The sequence below is a fragment of the Pempheris klunzingeri genome, chromosome 17 (assembly GCF_042242105.1).
Source record: "Pempheris klunzingeri isolate RE-2024b chromosome 17, fPemKlu1.hap1, whole genome shotgun sequence".
In the NCBI taxonomy this organism is placed as follows: domain Eukaryota; kingdom Metazoa; phylum Chordata; class Actinopteri; order Acropomatiformes; family Pempheridae; genus Pempheris; species Pempheris klunzingeri.
Window position 1 is genome coordinate 22,999,220 of NC_092028.1, and position 25,311 is coordinate 23,024,530.

The 25,311-nt window shown below is 46.9% G+C and overlaps 1 protein-coding gene across 1 annotated transcript in view; it reads left to right on the forward strand.

The window, feature by feature from the left end:
- The first annotated feature begins 567 nt into the window (after window positions 1-567).
- plekhh3 (pleckstrin homology, MyTH4 and FERM domain containing H3) overlaps window positions 568-25,311 on the forward strand; it is a 28,472-nt gene continuing 3,728 nt past the window's right edge. The window contains exons 1-9 of the mRNA XM_070848420.1: window positions 568-759; window positions 5,670-5,725; window positions 13,809-13,903; window positions 17,267-17,449; window positions 18,786-18,943; window positions 21,648-21,771; window positions 22,164-22,461; window positions 24,523-24,730; window positions 24,930-25,057. Coding sequence (XP_070704521.1) covers window positions 625-759; window positions 5,670-5,725; window positions 13,809-13,903; window positions 17,267-17,449; window positions 18,786-18,943; window positions 21,648-21,771; window positions 22,164-22,461; window positions 24,523-24,730; window positions 24,930-25,057 — 1,385 coding nt within the window. The 5' untranslated portion in view covers window positions 568-624. The remainder of the gene's footprint in view (window positions 760-5,669; window positions 5,726-13,808; window positions 13,904-17,266; window positions 17,450-18,785; window positions 18,944-21,647; window positions 21,772-22,163; window positions 22,462-24,522; window positions 24,731-24,929; window positions 25,058-25,311) is intronic.

The window sequence follows — 25,311 nt, forward strand, 5'->3', positions numbered from 1 at the left end:
GGATCTTTGTCAGCGCGCAGGGGCGTGCGTGGTGGGCGTGTCATTCCGGGGAGTGTCAGTGCTCAGCCAATCAGCGCGCAGACGTGAGGTCGGTGGGCGTGTCCGTGGCTCCCAGACTCTCCTGTCCCAGCTGCTGCACGCTTTGTTCAAACCCTCCAGTCAGACAGTCGGGTCCCTCCAGAGGTGCGTCTTTACTCACTAACTGTGTCCAGAGACGCGTCTCACAGCCGTGTGGCTTCTGTCAGCAGCATCTCATCTGGTGCAGCCGTGTTTTGGAAACTAACCCTGTTTTTGTTGCACTTTGATCGCGTGAAGTTGCTCAAACAGGGACAGCAAGGTGTCTAGAGCGAAGCCACTGGCCTCCTGGAGCAGGGGAGGGTTTTTTCCTTGAGACCAATTCCCCCCGTCTGTCTTGTTGGAGCAGGAGCACCGGTCATGTGTAACCAGTAGACTTTTCCCATGGTCTCGGACAGAAAGGGGAGAGCACCCTGGCTGGATCTCTATGGAGAGGGTGTCCTGGACGCTCTCACGCAGCTCCTGGAGTTCCTCACGGCCGAGACGACACCGTGCGTGTTGAATTCACCGACCTGGAGAGCAGAAGACGACACACTTAACCTCATTTGAATGCCTTTGCAAGGAGTTTGCTGGTTTCTGTGCTGCAGGCAGGGCTTCAGTTTGCTCGGACGGGACTATGGGGAGAAAGAGGAGGAAGAGTCCTTTGAATTGCGCAACAAGGACGACTTGACTCCCAATGGACGGGTAAAAACTCTCCACCTGCACCAGACAGCAGCTAGTGTGCATGAACACCATACTTCTGCAGCTAACGGCACATTTTTATCCAGATTCTACATTTAAAATATCAAATTGTGACTTTGCCAAAACTGTCCTGCACGTTTTGCTCATTGTAGCTTTTAATAAAACAGGCAGCATAAAGTTTTACTCACATATAAACGGGTTCAGTTCTTGATGTGAAGATGATCACTACTTTACTTTAGTAAACATGGATCTGGATTTGGTGGTGCAGTAAGAAAAGCAGCCTGTGTTCATCAGGTTGTAGCAGGCAGAGCTCACAGGTAGCTGCTAACTTTGGGCTCAGTGGGAATCACCAGCTAGTTCAGGAGTCTGTCACTGATGCAGGATACAGAATCTGCTGCTGCTGCTGGCCAGTTTAGATTTGCATGGTCTTAGAGGCTTGGGCAACATTGAGCAATCCTACACACACACACACACACACACACACAATCTGATGCAAGCTGTAAAACTCAGTGTGCTGAACTGATCCTGTGTGTTTGGCCTCCGTCCGCTCAATTGCAAATAAGACTGCGGCCTTGTCTTCTCTGTAATGTTAGTCATCTGATCAGACACAGAGAGTTCAGCATTGTCCACCCACTTGTGAGGGCGCATTGTTGCCTTGAGTTGAGGTAGGCTCTATCTGTATGACCCAATGTACAGCTCACTACGTACAGTCTCCTGGAAAAACCCATCCTCGAGTATGTATTCAGATAGTTCACTTTTCTCACAGCGGACAAAAGCAGGTTTGAATAGGTGTTTCTGTGCTGCTGAAACATGGCTTCCTCTGCTTTTTATAGCCTTTTAAATGAAGGTCTGTCTGTCTGGATCCATTACTTGCATATCCTGCTTATCTATGTGTTGGCTCTTTTGTCTTCTTGCACCCAACCAGTGCGACACCACAGTGATTTGCATGAAAACGTTGGGAACAGATAAGTTTTACGGTTATTGCCTCAACAAAAGTCTAACAGTACCAGCAGCCGCCAGATAACAGCAACATCTGCTGCTCAGGGGTGTCCAGAGAGGTGTTGCACTCTTCTTCTTGGCAAACATCCCAGTCTCGGTCATAATCTGCCATCTGCCCGGCCATTGGCGGTCAAAGAATCCCAACTGTGCTCCATATTCACCATCAATACTAGATCATAGAGACACGTCCCAGTGGAGAAGCCTGATGACGTTTTTAAAAGCTGATGCAGAGATCTCCTCTTCGTGTAACTTTCACGGGATCCTCATTAAAACACAACCTATTCTCCATCTTCTCTGGGCAGCTTTGGTTTTAATGCTCGTTTTATTGAATTGTAGACTTGACGACCTTGATTGAGAGATTTGGATGGAGCCTATTTTAAGTCTCTCTTAAAGATAAGGAGGATCGGAAACTGCTGCATTTAATAGTTATTCCTGAGGCCTCCATCATTTTTTAATATATAAACTTGTGTCTGGCAGTACAGACTGGATGTGAATCCCTTAATGCTTGTCTTTAGAGCTGCTCTCTCCCCTGCAGTGGTGTTGCATCGCTGATTACAGTCGTGGTTCTATTGATTTCTTGCCCCGTAAATATTCATACATTTCCCAAGCCATAAATACACCAGTCTGCCTGTATTAAGTGATATATTTGCCTTTGAGGAACTTTCTGCCTTAATGTATCATGTGGTTAGGCCTGTTCACTCTATCAGATTACTTCTTAATGGGAGGGACCTCTTTATTGACTGATGTAACTGACAGAGGTTTGCCAAGTAAACTGTTCTGTTGCACTAAACAAGCCTTTTTTGTTAGAATAAATCCACACAAGTGTTCCGAGGTCATCGATTATCAGTTTCCTGATGCTTGCAGGTAATCAATCCACTCCCACAAATCCTGTTTCCTCTTGGCATGTCACAGAAGTTAGCTGGGTATTGTAACTCTGTGTCAATAGTTCACACTGAGCCAATAATTAAGACTACAGCTGAACTGCTCAAAGCCAATATTATCAGCTGACCTACTCTTTGCCAAAGCAATTCGTTGCGCTTCCTGGAGCCCCTCCCCTCAGAATATACACATCTAAGAGGTACCGTTTGGCTTTCCGTGGTGTCAACGGAGGGGGTGGGGCGGATGGTTGGAGATGGTCTACAATGATTCCCAGGGAAAGCCCCTCAGGGCTGCGTTCCATCGTTTACTCAGAGAGCTCTTTTTCGTCCAGAGTAAGCCACATTTTCAGGCATCAGGTCAGACCTCCCTGGATGTGTGTGTGTGTGTTTTGGGCTTCGTAACACTGAAATACTCCATTTAGTAGGCCTCCGTCCAGCTCCTGCCAGGGATGACTGCAGTAACCCACAGGTCTGGTGGAGTCTCCCTCCGTCAAGACATCCAAAACCTTCACCACCATCTCCCGCGTTGTTTTCCAACATGCTGCCAGAGCACGCCACGATGTGCAGCACCCACCGCACCACAGCCATAGGCGGCACGTTGTTCCTCGCCAGGACTCTTCTCACTGGAATCATGAGTCAGTGCTGACGCTCGTGTAGGTTTGGCCCCTAAGAGCACAGGGCCATGTCAGAACCCTTTTCCCTGCATGTTTACAGTCCTCATTCAAAGAAACTGCTCTCCAACAGCTGCCCAAACAGTCACACTGAGCTGAATGACTCCAGTGTTGGGACAGCGAGGCACTAATTTTAGGACAGGACATCCGTCATTCTCTCTTCTTTCCATGTTTCCACTGAAACTTAATTCAGTTTTTATGTAACGTGAAGTCACGTTTACCAATAAACTACCACCGCAGAGTGTTTCGGCCTGCACAGTTGCACACAGAGTACTGCAGTGCATCCTGTTACTTGCAACAAATGGGCACAGTCTGGCTACGCTGAGAGCGGGTCCCATTAACTGTCACTACTGCCCTCTGTCTTCAGAGGTGTCACGGTACGCTGGTTTATATTTGGTTTCCGTTGCGTCTCTGCCTCACCACCTCCAGGCCACACATCTGGTCTACAGGCCGACACTGGCTGAGCCCAAGCATTTCCTCCTGGTTACTCAGCCTCCCAGGAGAGCTGAAGGGAGAGAGAGAGAGAGAGAAGACGGGGAAAGCGAGAGCGGAAGTCAGCCTCGGAACGAACACATCACGGCATCTTTCCCTCTTTCCCTCCGTGCTCTGCTCTAGTCTGGAGTGATTCATCCCCTGCCCGTCCAAAGGGAGAGCTTTTGCCAGGGCTCTGTATCGCACGCTATCCATGTTCCTCATCCCACAGCCCATTAACTCTATTGGAAAGCTATTTTTCTGTAAATTGTCACGTTATGTGGAGAATTACTCAAAATATTCTAACTCAATCTACCTGTTCCATTAGTTTATTGATCCTCTGATTAGTTTATATCATGGAATTACAGCTTTTCAGTCACTGATGTGATTAGTATTGATTTGTCATGTTAAGTCATGGCTGTCTGTCTGAATTTTGTTCTCTGGGGCCGCTGGCTCGGTTAAACCATTTTATGGTTACCAGACGGGAATAGGGAATTACCATACACACACTCCTCCATTCACAAGTCGCTCTCTGACACTGTTCAGTTATTCTCTCCTGTCTGGTTTGACATTTACAGTACCCCTCCCTGAGTTAAACATTAATTGAATCTCATTATCCAAACCCTCATCCTTTCCTCATCTGCCTCAGAGTCCGTCTGCCTTATGAATATCACACACACTCTATCCCAGCCTATACATTTACTCAGTTCATGTTTTCTTTGTTATTTTTGATCCGTTTAAAAAGAAGCAGTGGATTTTTTAGTTTTTTTGCAGGACGAGGCCTATACTTAGGTTAGTTTGCCCAGTAGTAAAGTGTGGTGTGTGAACTGTGAGGGGCCCAGAGCTGACCTGGATAGAGTTTCAGGTAGGCCAACACCCCAGAGCTGAGCCGGGGCAGCCACAGGAGCTGGCTCAAGGCTGTGGCTCACAGAGACAACAAGTCAGGCCGCGGGGACACACAGCGCTGCCCTGCACACCAGGGAGTCGGTCCAAACTGCACACAGGCGAGCTCTGATGTCTGATGGGGTTTTCCAAGGTCAGGTTGAGAGTCTAGGGGCCTGAGCGCCGTGAAAGGAAACATCCTCTCCAATCTTCTGCTTAACAGGGGAGTCCTGGAATGAAAAGTTCATTGTTCCACCCATGAAATTTGATTTTACGTGTCTGCCAGTGGCAGCCCCATTTGTAGTCAGTAGGAGCACTAACCCCAGTTTCCACACAAAACTGACGTCCAAGAAAGGGAAAGCAATTTGATAGGAGTAGCTAGCTGGCAGTTGAGATAACTTCTCTGACATTTAGCTTGTAATTTGTGTAGGATTTGTGGCTGTGCTCTTCACATAATGTACATTAGTGCACTGTTGTTGTACCACATCATTTTATACAACCCCCCCCCTAGAGGTCTCTTTGTCTTCCTCACTTGTTTTCATCAGGCTAACAGTCTTTTACCTCCAACTTGTGACATTATAAACTTGTGGATAGAAAAAGATGAAGGCAACTGGATCCTGTTATGAGTGCAATCTCAAAGACGACGGCTATTTTTAGGTTAACAACCTCAGAGAAACGACTGATCTGAATAAAAGCATTTCGGGGGTTTGCTGGTTGGGGTGCACGCAGCTTTTGCACAAAAGATTTCTCTGTTCCCCTCTCCTATATTGCGTGAGGCTGTTTTGCATGCCATATTTCTCTCCACCAGCTTACCCCTTGCAAGTAAAAGCCAAGCATTACAGGAACAGAGCAGCTATGTGCTCAGGCTGCCAGGAATGGCTGCATGCTCTACTGTAACGCGGCCTGTGAAGGCAAACGATTGAGGGATCACTCCAACCTGTGGACTACTTCTGTGGACACATTACTGTTGCATTATCATCTATTTACCCTATTCTCTTGCTTCTGTTGACAGAGTCCAGCTGAGGTGACTGTTTCTCAACCAACTCGCACAGCCAATGGAACAAATGGGTAAGGAGAGAGAAACAGATTTTTAACCTACATTTTAGGAAGTAATAGTTCCTTGTTTTTCTCACATACTTCCTCTGAGCGCTTAGGTTTCTGTTTTTTTTTTTTTTTTTTTTTCAGGCAGGCACATGTGTAAGCACCAGCCAGTCACTTGATTTTTAACTTAGTCTGCAGTGTATGTTATCTCATGGGGCTCTCCTCATGTGCCTCACCTCATGTCCGCTCACATGTGTGTGTATATAGAAGTGGTGCAACCTTGCATGCATATTGACAGATGGTCTGACATTTCCAAGCTGCACTGGTACTTGGATTGCTAATGGATAGTTGCTGTTATCGGTTTTCACTTGTTAACCTTTTGACTGTTTTGCCGTTCAGAGTTTGGCTTGGCCGCCGTTAAGGGCCACACCGGCTGATAATATGCCAATCTTCAACCTGCGTGATTGTGACCAATAACAGCTGTAATGTCAGGTTAACGTTATCCAGCCTCCAGATTAACAAATCCAATCACTTTGTTAGTTTGAGGGTTGTGCACTGCCCGTTACAAGGGACCACTATGCGTCTCACGAATAATGAAATTCAATTGGTCATGTGGTTGACAAGTGAATGCTAGTGCCAATGAAAAGGAGTGATTCATGGAGGGCTTGATCCAGACTATTAGTGCAGGGCTGTGATCTCAGACAGTGATGTAGCCAGGCTCTGCTCCACTCCGTCTCTGGCATCATGCCCTTATCATCCCTCCGCCCCTCTTCCCTCATCCACAGTATCTACTGTACATCTGCCGACTCACAGGCAGTGAGTCACAAAGTTTGACTTGTCGGATTATCATTCGCCTCCAATGAATAAACGAGGGTCTGCAGCAACTCTCAGCAAGGAGAAAGCTGCGTCAGGAAGTGGGGAGGGAGCAGGAGCTGGGACATTTTGCTGCTGTCATTCAGGACATGCTGTCTCCTGACGCTTGAGGGAAAGGAATGAAGGGAATACGTGAGGAGGGAGGCAGGCAAACTGGACTGAGTGACTCAGTCCTAACTCAGCAGCACTCCCAGAAGAGGTGTGGCGCGGATGTGTGTATCACTTCTACGGTATAGTGGAGGTGGCCTCGGGCCACATGGCATAATTAACTACTGGTTTTGAAGGGAGTGTGTTAAAAGCCTGGCTGTAATCATCACACTGAGTGCAGAGATTAGAGAGCGTGGAGCTTGGTCATTACCTGGCCGATGACTGAACACGCCCCAGGTTCAGCTGTATAGAGGGAAGGCAGACCAGGCTTTGATAAGTGAGGGCATTGTGTCGTAGCAAATGGTGCCGTATGCATTTATCTCATGTCTCATGTTACAGGCGGGGCAGCTCTGGTTCTTTGTACTTTCATCGAGCTCCTCAATTGAACCATCAAGAAGGAGAGATTAATTTCAACTATTAGTTTGAGTAATGTTCTCGATGAGATGGTGACAAACTGGGGAGGATTATGTTTGTCTTACTACAGGGGGGTTAATATAGTAATGGTGGTAATTTGTCCTGCTGCAGGGCTGATGGGGTCAGGGAGGGGGACACATCTGGCTGTAGGCCATGTAGAGTGTGTGTGTCCCATATTCCTGGTTATAACGCAGTGTCACCAGTGTTTCTTTTTTATATAGAGCTCTAAAAGTGCATGTGAATAGTACATCTATAGTCGCACTCAATTTCAGAAACACATTGATTTGCATGTATTATGGCTTTTGAGTCTACACAGTCAAAGCTGCAGGTCACAGATGTGTGTTCAGATGTGTTCATGGTCATTACACCTGAAGTAATAGAAGACTTATTCATCACTCAATAACAGTGACACAGACGTGCGTACAGGATAACTGACCCACACTAAATTAGTTTCAGTTAGTTTCCAGGGTTGCTTTGCTCCATTCAGTGTAGTTTTTATTTAGATGTTTTTAGTTTTTATTTTAGTTTATTTTATTAGTGTCAATATTAGTTTTAGTTTTTATTATGGGGTGTATTTATCAAGGGCAGAGTTAGATACAGATTTCGTATTACAATACAAACACAACACAATTAACAGATGCACCAACGCCTCCTCCTCCGGCTGCTCGTGTCGACACAAAAGACTAATTTTATTCTCCACACTTGTGTGAGTCCACAACCAGTTAACTAGAATGTCTTTTTCCCACAGTTCAGGTTTAATTAACTACAGTAACCTTGGACCTGACGTGGCTCTGCACGTATGCATTTTGATAGAAATAGAAACTCCCTCCTGAGGTTTGAAACGACCGCAGTTCAGTGCTATTCAAACACGCTACAATACAGTGGATACAGCAGAGACTGATCTGGAGAGGCAGCAAACAGGAGCCCCGTAATAGATTTGTTGTGTGTTTGCACTGACCCCCCCCTCAGCAGACCGCTTATTGAGGGTGTGGGTGATGGGCATATCTCTGCAGGCAGACAGTGCAAGGTCTGCCCCGTCTGTCTCTCAGTCAGCACAAAGTGCCGAGCAGCTTGCCCCCTCCTGCTGTGCTCACGCTCAAATCTGTCTTACATCATCACTATTTTTTCATCACCACTTTCCAGAATCTCCAGTTCCCTCTCAGAGCCGGGGCAGAGCAGAGTACAAACTGTACCAGAAGGAAAGTGGACTTATCCGTCTTCCTTTCTCACCATTTGTTCCGGCTGCTTTCTAATTAGCAGCTTCATCTTCTTTGATCGCTTTTGACAGTTTAAGACGAGACATTTTTTTGGTGTTGGCTGCCAGGCTGTGATGGCTGAAAGAGGCCAATGTTTCAGAATGCATTTCATGTGTGTGAAGTTGAGTGTGTGTATGCATGAAACATGTGGGTGTTTGTGTGAAAAAGCTTACAAGTGGGCCCCCTTAGTAAATGCCTGTCTGAGTGTCTGTCTGTCAACTGTCCAACCATCACAAACTGAATGTATAGAAAGTTTTAATTCACCATCGGAGTGACTCTTTTTAAACTCTGTATCATAAAATTTATAGCTGATCATCACTCTCTCCTGCAGTCACAAACTCAGACTTCCTGTCACACACACACACACACACACACACCCCTCCTCCTCCTTTCTCAAAACATGACTTTTTTCCTCTCCCCTCTGCCTAGTCCAGAGTTTCTTGGCAGTGGTCTTGAGTAAACAGCGTATTTTTAGCTGGGAGGTCATATAGGCCCAGTCTTAATCACCACATTCCCATTTTCCCACCAGCCCAGCTTCAACTAGAGGCCCTTCCAGCCAACTCATGCGCTGTGGGGGAGGGGGGAGAGACTTAAGAGAGAGAGAGAGGGAGAGAGAGAGATGGATTCCTGCACAGAGAAACTGATAATTTAGTGCTACAGTATGACCCACTGTGTTTTAATGAAGGCTGTTTATCCTTGGTGCTTAATAAACTGTGTAAGTTGATGTATGGCTGGCGTCTGTGTGCAGAGACATGAAGGCAGCTGTCTGAATGTTCTATCTTGATCCATCTAGACATTTCATCCATCAGATAAATCTTTCTGTATTTCTGTGACACATCCGCAAGAGGGTCAATTTTGCCACTGTGCACGGTCTTATGGCCACAAGGACCCGCTTTGTATGCTGGAACATGTCTCCGCTGTTTCCATCGCGGTCATCCAAGCCCGAGAGCAAGGACACCACTTTTCTAACTTTAATTAGCGTCTCGCCGTTTTGATTAGACCCTGGACTGAAATCAATTACTCATCGCTCCAGCAGCTGCCACTAGACAGTTACAAACTAATCAACTCATTGTGCTGCTCATACTTGGTGGACTTAAGTGTGTCACCATCGTTGTCACCATGGAAGGGCAGCAGACAGTATGTGCACTGGCTGCGATGACCTTATTTCAGCATGTTGGAACGGCCTATAAGTCAATCTGTAGCTTTGAAGCGTCAATAATACTTCATTCACAGCCTGCACGACTGTTAGTCATGGCTACTTTTGCAGAGTTGCGTGTCTGTTGAGAGCTGCAAAGAGTAATCCATAAATCAATCAACAGATGAATCTGCATCTAGTTTGATAATCTAGTTTTTAAGCAAAACATAAACATCTGCTGGTTCCATCTTCTTCAACGTGAGGATTTGACACTTTATCTTTTTATTTTTTATCTTATCTAGTTTAGGGGCATTCTGTAGACAGAACGGATTAATCAGTTTGAAAAAGTAATTGGCAGATTAATAGATGATGAAAATAATAGCTACTTGTACCCTTAACTAAATCTAATCCGTTAGATAGATGACAGAAACGAGCCACTGACTCCTGGACTACTTGGAAATTGTACCTACAACAGTTAACTCATGTTTCAGTTATTAAAGACGACAGAACAAAGGCTGGAGTGACGGAGAAGATTTCCAGGTAGTCAAGTCGTGCAGGTTAGCGCTCAGACGTCCTCTCAGGACGGTGTGGGTGTGTACACACTGATTGATTGACATCTCCTTGACTCTCCTGTTAGTTTTGTTGCACCTGTTAAGGTGGGGCAACGTCTACCTTTATCACTCACGTCACTCTCCCAGTGCGCCTCCACCCAACTAAACCTGAGCAGTGGTGTGTTTTCAGCACCATTGGTGTTATTTTAATACTTTTTTATCCTGGTATATATCACACCTTACTCTCCTTTTGTTTCAACCAGTCAAATAGCCTGTTGCTTGTAGTCCCACACTCATGAGCTCTGTATTGTTGTTGTGAGAGAAAGTAGGGCACGCTAGTAGTAGTGGTGGATAGATGAGTATTGAACTGCTCATCATCGGCCTCGTACAGTCTGTCACTTCAGTACGGACATCTGTGTGGTCATATTTGTGGGGAACTACGTCCCTTCCTCTCTCAGATCATGATTCTTTTCTCAACTTCCTCCCTCCTTGTTCGGGGGGCAGCGAGCAGTTTAATTGTGGGGCTGATCTGACGTAAGTGATGTGCTGATTGTTTCTCTTTCACTTAACAGTGAAGGTGTTTCCCATTTCTGTTCTGCGCGTTTTTCTTTTGAATCAAAAGTACCGACTTTTGTCTGTGTTTGTAAAAGAAATACTGTGTGTTGGTCTCAGAGCAGAGCAGTAGCTGATGTTCAGTCCTTCAGGGGACACAGAGAGAGAGAGAGAGGTGCTGTCTGTGGATGTGCTCTCACTCTATTCTCCCTGCTGTCTAATCCCCATGTCAAATTGTTTCCTGCATTCGACAGGAAGTTGCCCGCTAAGGGCCCCACCATCACAGCCTCTGCAGTGGCTTCTGGGAATGTGGGGGCGGTAGCATGGCCGACGGGGGGGGGGAGTGAGTGAGTGGGGGTTTTAGGGCTGCTGGACAGCTGTGGAGATCCAAAGCCTCCACATCAACAGTGTGCACACATTTGCCCCAAGCTGAAGAACATGCACTTTTCTTTATTTGTTTTCTTTCTGTCTTTTATTTTGTTAAACCGCAGATTGGAGACCGACCTGGAAGAAATTAAAGATTAACTCTTGTCATGCAGAGTTTAATTGACAAAGTCCCAAGTGCATCAGGACACACAGGACGACTAGAAAGAGTGTGTTGGTCTGGACATGTGTGGACTCAGATTACTGTGTTTGTTCTGCTCCAATCCTTAAAGTCCATTGGATGAACAGAGAAACATTTTAAGAACTAAAACAAAGCAAATCCAGTTCATTTTAACTTCAGGTATCACATGACCGCTGAGCACTGAGGTGGCGCTTCATGGAGAAGCTGGTTTGTTATTATAACAAGATTCATTCTGTATGTTGTTATGATGAGAAAAAGACTTGAGCCTTATGATATTTAACAGAATAACACTGAAGAGAACGACCTGCTTTACATTCTTTGGTTTTGGGTGTGAATGAAATGTTCAAGTGTGTATAAATGTGCAGAAGAAATAAAATACCTGCACTATAGTACAGAATAATAATGCTGTTAAAGAATGGTTACCAGCTGAACATGTTTGAGTGCAGGAGGTGGATGTAAGCTATTCAACAGACAATATCACACACGATTTCATAATCTAATCTGATATGACAAATTGTAATAAACAGCAAAGAGGAAGAAGGAACAAATGTCATTATAACAATGATGGTTTGTTGACCCTAAGCAGGCTATGTGTGTACGGGCAGCTTTACACTGCTGCGGTCACCAGCCAGGGAGATTTTGGGCATTAGCCCGGGTTTTTGGACACAATGGTCAACTGACTCCGCTAAGGCAGCATTTAAGTTAAAGGTCAAGCTGTTTTGTGCTGCTAAAGGTCAAAAACTGGGTTTGGACCAGCGCCTCTGTCCCCTTTCAACCCCTCCTCCGTCTCCACACGGCCCTAAAAGAAGCACTGAAGTCGACATGTGAGTTATTTCAGCTTAAAGATGGAGAAGACCAGTAAGAGGCAGACAAACAGATTTCTGTCTGTGTTTAATTATTGCAAAATACCCACATTTCTTAGAAATCTGTAGAAATCAGAGCCGAATGTGATTTTTAAACTCCAAGAAGAAGACTTCCAAGATGTACAGCCATGTGTACCACATGACAGTTTCAAAACACTGTGGAGGTGAAAGTCATCTCTTTAAGTTCTGTAAGTCCTGCAACAGCTCACACCAGCTGTTTATAAGGTTGGAAAACCAGGCTGTTTGGATGCAAGCCCGTCACAGACAATAGCACAAAACAATCCAAAGCACTGAACATAAACACACCCGCTGTGTTATATTCTCCAGTCCAGGCCTAGTTTTTCTATAGATCTAATCCCTCTCTCATTTGGGCTACTTATAGACTAACTCTGTCTGCGTGTATGTCTCCGTTACGCAGCAGGGGTTATTAACAACCTCAAATAAGAGACGTCATCACATTTCTGTGTTTATTTTAATGCCTATAAGTGGGGTCTGTGGATGCAGGGACTGTCGGGGGTCCCTGAAGGCGAACCGGCTTAGTTATACAGACTGACTGAGTCTAATGTGACAGGATTCAGACTTTCTGCTCTCTGGTGATGCCCAGAACCACTCCACATACCTCATGCAGAAAAACAGGCCCACAATCTAGAGTTTCACTGTGTCTGAACATTAGCTTAAATTAGAGACTGATGCCAATTGGTTAGGAACTATAAGTGTATTCTGTTTGATAGTAATGTCACAGAGGTCAGTGTGATAAACCACGGCATAGACAGGATCAGGTCAGCGCGCACAAAAAGAAAGGAAATGGCTTGTGCCGTCCTGTAAGCTGAGCCAAAGCAGATAAGGCTGTATTCTGACTCATTGATTATTGCTGCCTTCCGTAAGGAGGAGCCCTCCGGAATGATCAGATCAATAACGGCATAAATCAGCCGGCGTAGGAGTAGGTAACTAGAGGCCAGATGTCCCTGGGAGGGAGGGATTCATTTCTTTAGCAATGATCCCAGGATGAATAGGACAGGAAGGACGGAGGGGTCGTTACTTGTGCCTCACATGCTACGTAGATCCAGGAAGTAGAGAAAATAAACCAGTAATTAGATAAATAAATGAGGAGAGATAAAACCTCCAAACAGTCCAGTAGGCTGGAAGTGGCCCTTGGCCTGAGATAACAAAGTTCGAATTGGTCCACAACATTGGCGGACCAGATGTTTTGAAGCATCACTGTACGTGGAGGTAGCTTCAAACGTGATCATGAGGCAATAAAGAGGGAACGAGAGCAGCGCTTTAGCTGATTTACAGATGTTTTTGATGTTTCTAGTTTTAACTATCCAAGGCTGTGACCTCTTGAACCCTCTGCCTTCGTCTGACCAGCGTGAGCTGGCTGGCTGTGAGTCAGGCCGGCGTCGCTCTGTCACATTTATTTTCAGTCGTTTGCTCGGCAGCCAAAGTGATAAAAGAGAGCCGGGCTGTCCGCGGCGGTGTGGCATGTATCAGTGTGTGTTCGTGTGCTGTAGGGAGGGAAAGTCGGACAACGCCGGAGGACAGATATTCGTGGCACTTCTTCCAGTCCCCCCTGCGTGACCCCCACCTAAGCATATCAGAGAGACTTGTAGTTGGCACAGCGTCACATGGGGGGTTCACAGCCAACTGCGTGTCTCGGGCCAATTAGCCGTCCAATGGGAGGGAGTAGTCAGGGGAAGACTTGAGCTGAGAGGGAAGCCGAGTTATTTACATTCTCTTTCTGCTCCTCCACACAGGCACACTGTGTCAGAGGTGTCTGAGGAGATGAAGAGCCTGATCATAGAGAAGACCAAGATGGGCCTGGAGGAAGACCCTGAACTGGTGGTCAAAGGTGAGTCTGACTCTGGGCACAAAACACCATCGTTACTCTGTTCTTCCCTCGACTGAGTGCATCTACCTGCTGTGTTCGGTTGTGGCTGAAACAATCACCTGATTAATCAGTCGGTCGGTCAACACAGATTTGAACAGCTGATTATTTAAGCAGGAATACTAACCCATTCACTGGCTCCACGTTCTTAAACGCAAAGCTTTACATTTTGGGTTGTTGGTTAGACATTTGAAGACATCACCTTTGACTCCAGGAACTTTTTTATTAAACTAAACATTTATTAGCTTAGATGAGCATAAAGTTTAGTTGCAGACCTACCTTGTTCTTCAGTTGACAGATGGGATCCTAGCAGGGTTAGCTTGGTGCTGCTCGTCTCATTAAGCATAGTATATATTTCATTATGCCAATCGACTCCTAATAAGTAAAGTCGCCGCTCCACGCTGCACTGTTGCCCCAGAGCCAACCTGACCACATGTGGCCCACAGCTGCTCCCGCCCTCCCCCCTGTGCCCCCTGTGTGTTCATGTAAGGGAAGCTCCTGGCACCAGGAGCGCCTTCTTCAGTGTCTGATGCTGTTGAGGAATGATCTCATAAGATATTTCTGTGTGATATTCTTTTTTCTTTCTTTCTTTTTTTGTCTTCTTGGCCTGCTACTGAAAGGGAGCAGTAAAATGCCAGCACTTGGATAAGTTACGTCCTGTTTGGAATGGCGGCAGTCAGATTGCCTAATTCTGACAGCAGTTACTATGCGCTCTTGGCTAGTGCCCCTCCCTCACTGCTGTCCCCTCTCTGTCCCCGTCTCACTGCTGGAGGAGAGGAGTTTCCCACCAAACCAGAGGACAGCTGCTTTCCTTTGGACGTTGATTACACTGTCACTTAGGACTTTAGCTTTTGCATCCTTAAACCGACCACAGTGTTACAACAGAGGGGCACCTCAGGGTGGTAGATAATCCCTCTCATTTCTCTAGTGTGGTGTAAAATAGGGTGTGAACTTTCCTGGTGTTCCTAAATTAGTTCTTTATGAAATGACAGAATGCACAGTGTTTTAAATATGAGCATGAAACATTAAAAAATAGATTTTAATGCTTAGCTCATGGAGCAAACATGCAGGACTGAGAGTGACAGGAAGCTCACAGTCAAGAGATGGAAATGGAGGGAGGGAGAGAGAGAGAGGGGGAGAGAGAGAGAGAGGGGGAGAGAGAGAGGGGGAGAGAGGAGAGATTGTTTGCTCAGTTCATGTTTTAGGGGGCAGGGCGCTGGAGTCAGGGGTCACAAATGAAACAAATTAAGGGTGAGCCGTGCCCCCCAGGGGAGACATTAGCAGGCCGCAGAGATGGGATCCAGATGGGGTATCATGGGGTGTGGGGGGGGGGGTATACAGGGTGTCCCGTGATTTTGCTGCTTTTTCTGTCTCCCTCCTTTTTTTTTTTTTTTTTCTTTCCTTATCGCACTCTTCTCTTGAAAGTTCCCAAAAGCAGCAGCAGCATCTGTGGGACGTCCCGTGTCTGACAGAGGAGTAAGGTAGCAGGCATGTCCTTCTCTCCATGTCTGTCACCCGGTCAGCTTGTCTACCTCCCCTGTCCCACATCCCGTCTGTCAGCAGGCTCAGACCGACTTACCTCATGGTTTTTATTTATCCGTTTCACGTTGGGTTATGATTCTGCCCCCCTCTGATGTGGTGTTAAGTACCTCCAGGGTTTCGCTTTGGGCTATATTGGGTGGGTTTATGGTGGGTTCAAACCAGCCACTTATATCATATAGAAGCATTCAAACAGGAAACATAGACTGAGAGGCTGAGCCTTCGCCCCCTCCTGTCTCTTTTATTTTTATTTTGGAGGAGCAGTGAGGCAGTGGAAGCTTTGCACTGCCTGGGAAAACCACTTTGAGGCGAGGACGAAAACAGGCAGAGAAGAGAAACGGAGAAGATGAAAGTAAAAAAGCAGAGAGTGAGAGCAGAGGGAAGAAAGATGCAGTGAGCGCTGGCTAACAGGTGGCATGCAGCTTGCTTGCTAACCACAGAGGAAGTCGTGATGCTGATGTGACGTCATTGCAGGTTTCACAGGGTACGAAGCTGAAGGTACATTGTCTAATTGTTCCTCCTAATTGTAGCCCCTAATGTGCGTGCACAAGCCGTATGAGCACACGTGCACAGCTGCCCCACAAGTGGCTCAGTGCCAGTGCACAGCAGTGCCCTGCCCCCGCCGACAGCCCCACCCTGCCTAGTATCAGTCCAGGTGGCCTCCATCAGCCCTCTGGATGAACCATGACCCCCTACCAGGACTGTTCAATCCTCCTGTCTGTTTCTCTCCAGGCAGCATCTGGACACAGCTCTGCCAAACTGCTTCATTTATCTCCTTTGAGATTAAAAATTTATTAGGAACAATTTGCACACATAGCTGAAGGGGGGAGAAAAAGTGTGCTGCTGTTTGGGAACAGTGGATCTGGGCTGGTGCAGTCTTTCCAAACCCTCAGGGCTTTGGGAGCACAACAGTCTTGCATAGTAGAGCCAAGCCTGGCAAGACCACGACCAATGAGCATGCCTATGAGCTGGCTGAAGGCATGTCTGCTTAGCCCTTTTTGTTTCTCTGTGACACACTGTTCCAGTACATCTCTGTCTCTCTCTGTCTCTCCCTCTCTCTCTCTCTCTTTCCCCCCTTTTCTCACTCTGTCAACCTCCAAAGTGGTAATTATGTTGGCTGCATGCAGGCTTTAATGCCTATGCCATTAGCTGGCTGTATTTTTATCCCCCTAGTACTTACCCCAACAAGGGAGTCTCATACAGACTGCAACAAACTTTATGGACAATTACATGCCCTGGGGATTATTGTTAGTGAAGACAGTTTAGTTTAGTAGCTCTGTGACCAGCTCACCTGCTGCACGGATCTTTCAGGGGTCTAAAATGCTCGTGTTGGTGTGCAGGTACTGTGCACATGAGGCTTGGTCTGATAACATAGCATAAGAAAAGTCAAATGAAATGCATTTTCACGACTGGCAACTTATCTGATGCTCCAAGACTCAAAGCAGGTGAACAAATACACTATAACTTACTTTTTTTGGTTACTTAAAGTAATTGTGTAGAGTATATGTTTAGAAGGAACAAGTATTGTTCGGTTATTGATAACTTGAGTTTAAAAAAACTCCCACTGACATATGTGGTTTATGTTGGCGTGTAAAGCTGAAAGTGAGCTGATTAATCTGCCAGTTATTTTCTCAACTGCCTCTCTGAAAGATCAGATAACAATAAACACCAGACACCAAGGTGACATCTTGTTTTTAGCTGGAGATTTAACCTTCTGTCAGTCACCACAGTGTTAGTTCACTTTGAAGCCGGGTTGTCATGTGACATGTTTGTGTATTTCACTTACAGGGTGGCTGTTGCGGGAGGTGAGAGGCAACTGGATCAAGCAGCGTCGGTACTGGTTCGTGCTGAGCCAGGACTCCCTCGACTACTACAGCGGGCCAGAGAAAGGAGCCCGCAGACTGGGCACGCTGGTCCTCACAAACCTCTGCTCTGTCATCTGGCCAGACAAGCAGACGTACAAGGAGACGGGTGAGGGGCACACACATGGGCTGATGCATAGCTGAGTCACACTCGTGTATACTTGCCCGTAATCTCTGTAGAGTCCAGTAAGACCTGTGTTAATTCCCTATGTGGTTAGTGATCATGGACATTTTCAGAAATTCCTCAGAGGTTGTTCTGGGTTTTTTGATACGGCTTGTGGTCCCCCTTTTCCTTCCCATGAATGTAATTCTGAGTAAGTTTGGGAAGCCCCAGCTGTGTTTGGTCTAAAACATGGTTCAAGGTTGGTCTAGAAACCTCACATTTGAGTAATCGACGGGGACACGTCCCTTCCTGGGATGAAAGAAACAAAGGAATAAAGAGGAAAGTCTTGCTGAATGGGGAGAGACACAGGGATGACTTGTCCTTTTTGGAGTCTCTGTGTACTTCAAACATGTCCACGTCTGTCTGCCTGTCCATCAGTGGAGAGATTATGTCCTGCTGACTTCACCAAACTAGATTCACTTTAAATAAATCACTTAAACTGACCAAACCAATGTACAAACCCAAACCCAAACATAGTTCTTCCTAACTCAATATGGCAGGGGACTTTTTCTGAACACAAGAGCACTTTCAACAGTGGCTGTGTCACAAACTCATTTGCTGTTTCACTACTGAATAACCTTATGTTCCTCCTAAGCCGCTGAGAAACCTGTCACATAGGAGTTTCATGAAATATTTACTTCCTCTGTGCGTTGTCTGTTGGCAAGCCACCATGAAATTTTTACTTCCCTTTAAACGTTCCATCCTTTAACCCTTACATTAGCTTTGCTGTGAAGGGTCAGTCACGCCAAAGTGGGAGCTCTAGCGATGCCACCATGTCATAATCTCAACTCTTAATTTTGGGTTCGTATTTCATTAAGAACCTAAACAAACAAGGGTATGGTGCCAAGTCACGTAGCAGGAAGGCCTGATAACAGCCGTGGGGTTGCAGATCAGGCCAGGCTGCCTGTGGTATGTCTAATACTTCCTCTGCACAAGGAGGAAGCACGCCTTTTTTTCTCTTGACTGCAGGTTGTCCAGGAGGAAACTGACTGAGGGGGTTTAACGCTAGCGTCCTAACTCATCTGTAGAATAACTGTTTTTGTTTGGCTTTGGCGTGGCCTGAGGTTCCTCTCGGGCTGACCTTTGAGCCTCAGTGAAACCGAGAGAGGAAGTCAGCCAGAGGGAGTCATGCCTGATATGCGGGATGTCCCGTGCAAAGAGCGTCTCGCTTTTCTCTTCCCCATTTACTTGAATTACACCGTCAGACGAGGTGCAGTTTCTCAACAGCCGATCATATGAAATACGGCACAGTGTGTTTTTCATGTGTTTCTCTCTCTCTCAGGCTACTGGAGCATCACGGTATACGGGAGGAAGCACTGCTACAGGCTGTACACCAAGCACTTCAACGAGGCCGTGCACTGGGCATGTGCCATCCAGAAGATCATTGACACCAAAGCACCAGTGGAAACGCCGACACAGCTCCTGATTCGAGACATCGAGGTGGGTTACGCACAAAAGCGCGTGCGCACAGTTGCTCCCGCCTGCTCTGTTACCATGGAAACCACACAGCCTCATCGGACCGAGAGTCCAAAGTTTACTCTGCTTGGCTTAGTCTTTCTGCCTGACCTCATCTTGTTCCACCACACTGGCACAGGCCGAAGTGACAGAGCTGAATCAGAGAGGTCACTTTGAGATAAAGATGTTCCCAGTTACTGAGTGCTCCGAAAATTAGGATTTGAGGGGTTTGAAAGGATGCTTTTTCCTTTTTTGTTTTGTTTTTGTTTAAGTGTGTTCATAAGGGACGGGCATATTTTTAGACCAGGGCTTGCTAGAGAGCACAGTGTGCTGGAATCTCATTGAGCAGACGGATGACTTGCCTTGCCACTGGGGTGAGGAGAGGGGCAGTTTTGGCAGAGGAGGTGGAGGAGGGTTTGGCTTGAAGCAGCAGGTCCAGATAAGCAGTCCTTTGCCTGGCCTCCTGTCTCCGTTATCTCCCAACGAGAAGCTCTAATCTCAAAGAAAGTGGTTAATCTGCTCGCCTCCGTCTGCCCCCGTCTGCTTCGCCAGGAGGGGCCGAGCTTATATTCTGGAGGAACAGAGGGGACCTGCTTCTAAAGTGCTCCTCGCTCATTGTTTTGCTTTCCTGAAGACTCGTCCTCAGTCCTTCTCTCTCTGCTTTCCCCCCTCCCTCACCTTTACACACGGGCACACTTTCTCAAACAAGCGAGGTATTTTCCCTCTCGAGTGTGAGATTAAGACTGCTGCTGCAAAAATCAAAGAGAGAATGAACAGAAGAGGCTTTGTGTGAACAGGCCCGCTCGCTTATCTTTAAAGCATAGATTCATGTTCCAGCCGCAGACACGAGGGAGAGCGGGGACGGCAGGTTTAGCCTTGGACCTACAGCCAGAGGCCATGTGTGGAAGAGAGAGAACAGATCTGAAGAACAGATTAGATGGGTGAACTGCTCTACATTACATTTAAAGGATAATTCCACTGTATTACACCTTGGGTCAGATTAGCAGTCTTGTCTGTAATTAACACTGTGTTCACCACTTTACTGCGACTTCAACACGACCGAAACAACATTTGATGGAGCAAGAAACGCGAGCGGCCAGACGATCCGTTCGGCATTTTGGGAAATTCACTTGTTTCCGTCCATGCTGAGAGTTCGGCGCCACTAGCCAGCTAGCTTAGCTTAGCATAAAAGCAAAAAACAGCCTTCAAATGTTACAAAATCAGCCTAGTAGCTAATTAACATATTACAGTTTGTTTGTTTTATCCGTACAAAAACCAAAGCGTAAAAAGCCACAGTTTTATGGGAGGTTATTAAGGCCGGACTAGTTCTTGGCCAGGACCGGTTGCCAGACAAACAGCGGAGACTCCAGGGAGTTAATGGTCCCGCCAAAAATAGTCTGGTATTACATAACACCCTGTAAAACAGTGAATTATCGTTTTTACATTTCAGTTGTTAATTAGTGAGCTTTGGAGGTGCTGGTGGGCAGAGTTTGTTCCCCTAATGTAGAGCTCACAGCCTGCATACGAAGACGGACGACACGTCTGCACTTCCTCCCGCTGGATAAACAACACGTCTGGGGTAATAGTGAGCGGGGCTGGAGCCGGGGCATCGGGGTGTCACTCATACACCTGGGGTTAGGATTAGCTGTCAGTCACGAGGTTCCACCCCTGTTTATAGCATCAAATAACTCATTAAAACCAAACTTAACAGATAAATGAACCTTGAACTTACAACAGTGTAATAAGATGTACCTAAAATAAACAAGCTTTTTAGTTTGGCCCATCCACTAACACTGAGGGGGGGTTATTACTGCAGCCAGCCACCAGGGGGTTATCCAGAGGGTTTTGTTTAGCTTTTGGGGAGGTGTATTTCTATATAATATCTAGTATAGCCAGGTTAGCTGTGCTCCTGTCTTAGGTGGCTTCACACGGACTTCAGTGGCATCGATCTTCTCATCTAGCGTTTGGAAAACAGAGTGTGTTGAACTCTTGAATGTGTGAGGGAAGCACCGATGGGAATAAGGGTCTGTCGGCCCTACAATGTATGCACAGTGTATGAATATCATCTGAGATGTGGTGCTGTATCGCTGCACATGTGGTCCACAGAGCAACATCTCATTCCCACATTTCAAACAGACAAGCCTGTCACCAGTGTGCACCAAACACTTCAGAAGAATGTGTCAACTTTGCCCCACTAGGGAGGGGTGAAAGCAGGCTTGTCTTGCAGCCAGAGAGAAAGGGAAGGGTGGCTGGTTTGGAGGGTGGGGGTGGGGGGGGGCGTTGCAGAGGCAGGAGAGAGCCAGAGCAGTGGCAACGTTACTAATGAGCAACAGGTGCTGGAGGGCAGTAGCATGGAAGCCATCTGTACGGCTGGAAGGCATCTATCCACATGGGCAGGGAAAGACACAAACACACACTAAACTCATTGACACTGGCTGATAAAATGTCAGTGGTGCTGGTGTGGTTTGCTGGGTCATCACTTGCCCTTCCTGCTGCTTTGAAAGTTGCCAGAGCTGAATTTTGACCCTGGTCAAATCGACCCCGGTCACCCCTGACAGACAAACAGACACTCAATCACCCGCTGCTTTGCTCTGAGGCTGGCTGCTGCAGGCATATTGCACACACATGAATGTTTGGGTCTTTATCTATTGATGTTATCCTCACAATGTGTTCCACTTGTGCACTTTAGGAGAATAAGTTCAACCTGGAGGTAGTGGAGCACATCTACCAGCACAATCCCATCCTGAAGTACACCCAGGGCCCCCTGTACGCCCCCCTTCTGCCCTTCCCCTACGGCAGCTTGGAGCACACATGTAAGTAGTTAGCACATACATGTCGTACATTATCATAGCTATGACTGCGTTTACGGTTATTTATGTCACCTAGCAGAAACTGACCAGTGAAGCCTGTTTGGATAGAAAATGGTTGCTCATTGGAAAAGAAGTCGTGTAATCTGTGTGATTACTGCGCAGTTTGAGAGGCAGCATTTAGCACAATGCTCAGCAGGGCACTCTTAGAGCAGCCTCTTCTGGCTTGGCTGTTTAAAACAAGTACGATATATGTAATAAAGTACTGTGTTGGTAAAAGTGTGCTGTGACTCAGTGATCGTCGATGTTTAAGAACCATGCAGATATCCTGAGGAGATAAAAAAATAGATTAAAGTATAACACATGGTTTGTGCTCCTCCTCTTCCTCCTCTCCTCAGACCACAGTGGGAAAGGCTACGGCTCGGTGCGCGAGGAGGCCGTGAAGCTCTTCAACTGCCTGCAGCAGCTGGAGTCGGCACAGGAGCCAATTCCCATTATCCAGGGCGTGCTGCAGACCTGCTTGGACCTGCGGCCCCTCCGCGATGAGGTCTACTGCCAGCTAGTGAAACAGACCAGCTACACACCTGCCCCGTACACTGCCGCACACCTCCGCTACTGGCAGCTTCTCACCTGCATGAGCTGCACCTTCCTGCCTGGACCCACCGTGCTCAAATACCTACGGTTCCACCTCAAGAGGTGAGATGGACACACAGAAGATACTCGAGCGCCGGAGGGCTGATACGGTTGACTTTAATGTGTTTTAGGAAAAAGTAGAATCAAACGCTGGCCACAAGTGAAAACCCCAGTGAGGTACTGTGTATATCAGTGGCAGTATGTCATCTGAATAGTTTAATTTACCTCAACTTGATGTATAGTTTGGAAAATTAGAAACCGTGTCTTCAGGTTGGATTTATTCGTGCTGGATTCAGCTAAAATAAATCCTGCTGACTGGAGAAAGCTGTTCACGTCGTCTCCTACTTGTAATTAGAAATGGAAAACACTGGATTTTACTTGTTTTTGCTGGCTCTGATTCGTCCCAATGGGAAACATAACTTGTGGAAGACAGGTGGAAAACACTACAGCAAACTGATTCACGTTGACATTTTACGGTAATAAAAACCACAATCCAGCCGGCTAGTAGTAATACTGCCCTGTTTATTTTATATTCATGAAGAATATTTTACGTGAGTGTGATCCAAAGCAACAAGATGCTACTCCAGTACAATTAGAGCGGCACATCGGAGCAGGAGTGTGTGCGGGAGAACAGGTTGAATGCTGGGAGATAAAGGTGAACCGGTGGTGTGTAGTAGCAGGAAAAACACGGTGTCTAGACAGCAGACAAAAAGCAGGCGCCAGCACCGTTAACCACCAGTTTAGATATAGTAGCGTGATATGCCTTCACATTGTTAGCGTGCTCCCCGAGACAGATCCAGTGTTTTAGGGCTGGATTTGCAGGTCTGAATTAGCCCCTCGGTCAAGCACGCTGATCTAAGTTATTAGCAGGGCTCTGGATTTTCTGTCTAACGCCATGCCATCAAACCGCTGCAGTTTTCTATCTATACGTCTGCACTGGGAGTCACCCTGTAGCTAATGGAAGAGTTGCATGCAAACGCAATTCATAATAACGCTGTGGAACTCGCTGCATGTGTGTTTCGATACGTCTTGCCATCGCTCTCACGCACTCTCTCGCTCCGTGGATCAGTGGTGAGGCTGCAGCTGGGCAGAGCTAAGACTGGAGCTGGGCAGTGGGCCCAGAAACCCTCCTCCACTCCCTCAGTGCCCTGAGAAACCCCCAGGGAATGTCTGCTGTCAGGGAGAATAGGCCAGGAGAAAGAAAGCAGAGGAGGAGGAGGAGGAGGGAGGGGAGGCAAGAGAGGAGGAAAGAGCAGAGAGGGGTGAGGAGAGGAGAGTATAGGAAGGATCACACAGACTCAGTGGAACATTCCTAATTATGTTTCAGCGGGACAAATCCCACCCTGTGGCCATATAGTTATGAGAGTGAGACATTGGAGGGAATGAGAGGGCCTCTCTCTGTCTGGCAGAATGTTTGAGGCCTCCTTGTTCGCCTCTCTGTCCTCTGTTTTGTGTATTTTGGGACGAACATCGTAGTATAATTGTTTCCTTCCTATTTTTCCCTCTGTGTTTACACAGGACTGAGCTCATAACTCCATCAGATTGTATTTCACACCTTTCACACTCCGCAAAGTGTGTGAGACTTCAGGCTCCAGTTGGAGCGTGTTGTCTGTGTCCCCCCTTTTTAAAACAACAGCACACTCACTCTCTCACCTACCACTCCTGGACACTCCACTGGGAGGAAGTGGCAGGTCGCTCTGGTTCACAGGAGCGGAAACACCTTTTCCTGTTTCGTGCGCTACCCAAAGTCAAACATGTTTTCTTTGCCATTTTCCTTTTCTTTGAAGGACCGAGGGATGTTGAGCCTTTTAAGTCCCTAAGAGCTAAAGTGAGAACATTTGTCATTCCTCGCCTCATTGACTTTCGAGCATTGCCAACCCAAAGAAAATAAAGAACTCACTTGAATCAGAGGATGACGCAAAGTCCATAATCATAGTATAACACTTCTCAGCCTTTGAGTCGCTGTTAACATCAGGAGCATTAACAAGTTCCCCTTTCAAGTATTAGTAGTAATATTTTTATGGGCAAATATCAAGTAATTCTAAATGTGCTCATTCTCTTTCTCACACACAAACACACACATCAGCGTGTGCACCCGTCTCACTCTCTCTCTCTATCTTGCAGGATCCAGAGCCAAAGTCCCGAGTCAGAGATGGATAACTATGCATCATTCATCAGCGAGGCTCTGGAGAAGACCAAGTGTCGGGAGTGCGTGCCATCCTGGGAGGAGATCCAGATGCTGATGAGCCGGCAGGAGATGCTGTGCACTGTGCACTATCCTGGCCCCGGGTCCTGCCAGCTCTACATCAGCTCGCACACGACTGCCAATGAGGTTTGGGCGTGTTTGTTTGCATTCTACTTTACAGCATTCGTTTCCCATTCTTCCCGATGTTCCAAGCCAAACGTGGAGTCTGGTGACGTCACCGGGCCGCGATAATCACAGGAATCCCCTCTTCTGTTTTCACTCTTAAAATTCAACCATTTCTGTGGCCAACTGTCTTTTCAACCCACTTCCTGTTGTCCCCCGCCAGGTGGTTCGAAGGATGCAGGAGAAGCTGTGCCTGCAAGACAGCAACAACACATTCGCGCTGTACGAGCAGAATGCATTGTGGGAGCAGCCGGTCTCAGGCAGCGCTCTGGTGGCAGACATCCTGACCAGGTTCGGAAAGCAAACGTCAGTCCTTCACCCTATAAAACAGAACAGACAGCGCGAGGAAGTCAGACACAATAAAACCAAGCAGACAGACACGCTATCAAAACACTTTGTCTAAGTCGGGCAGGAATCTGAGCTATTTGTCGCTCCTTAGATGAGTGAGAACACAGCGGTGGATTGTATATTTATCTCCACCAGCCCGACTCCCATGCTGACCGTTATCCAGTATCCTTGATAACCGGTGACCTTGTCTGGTCGCG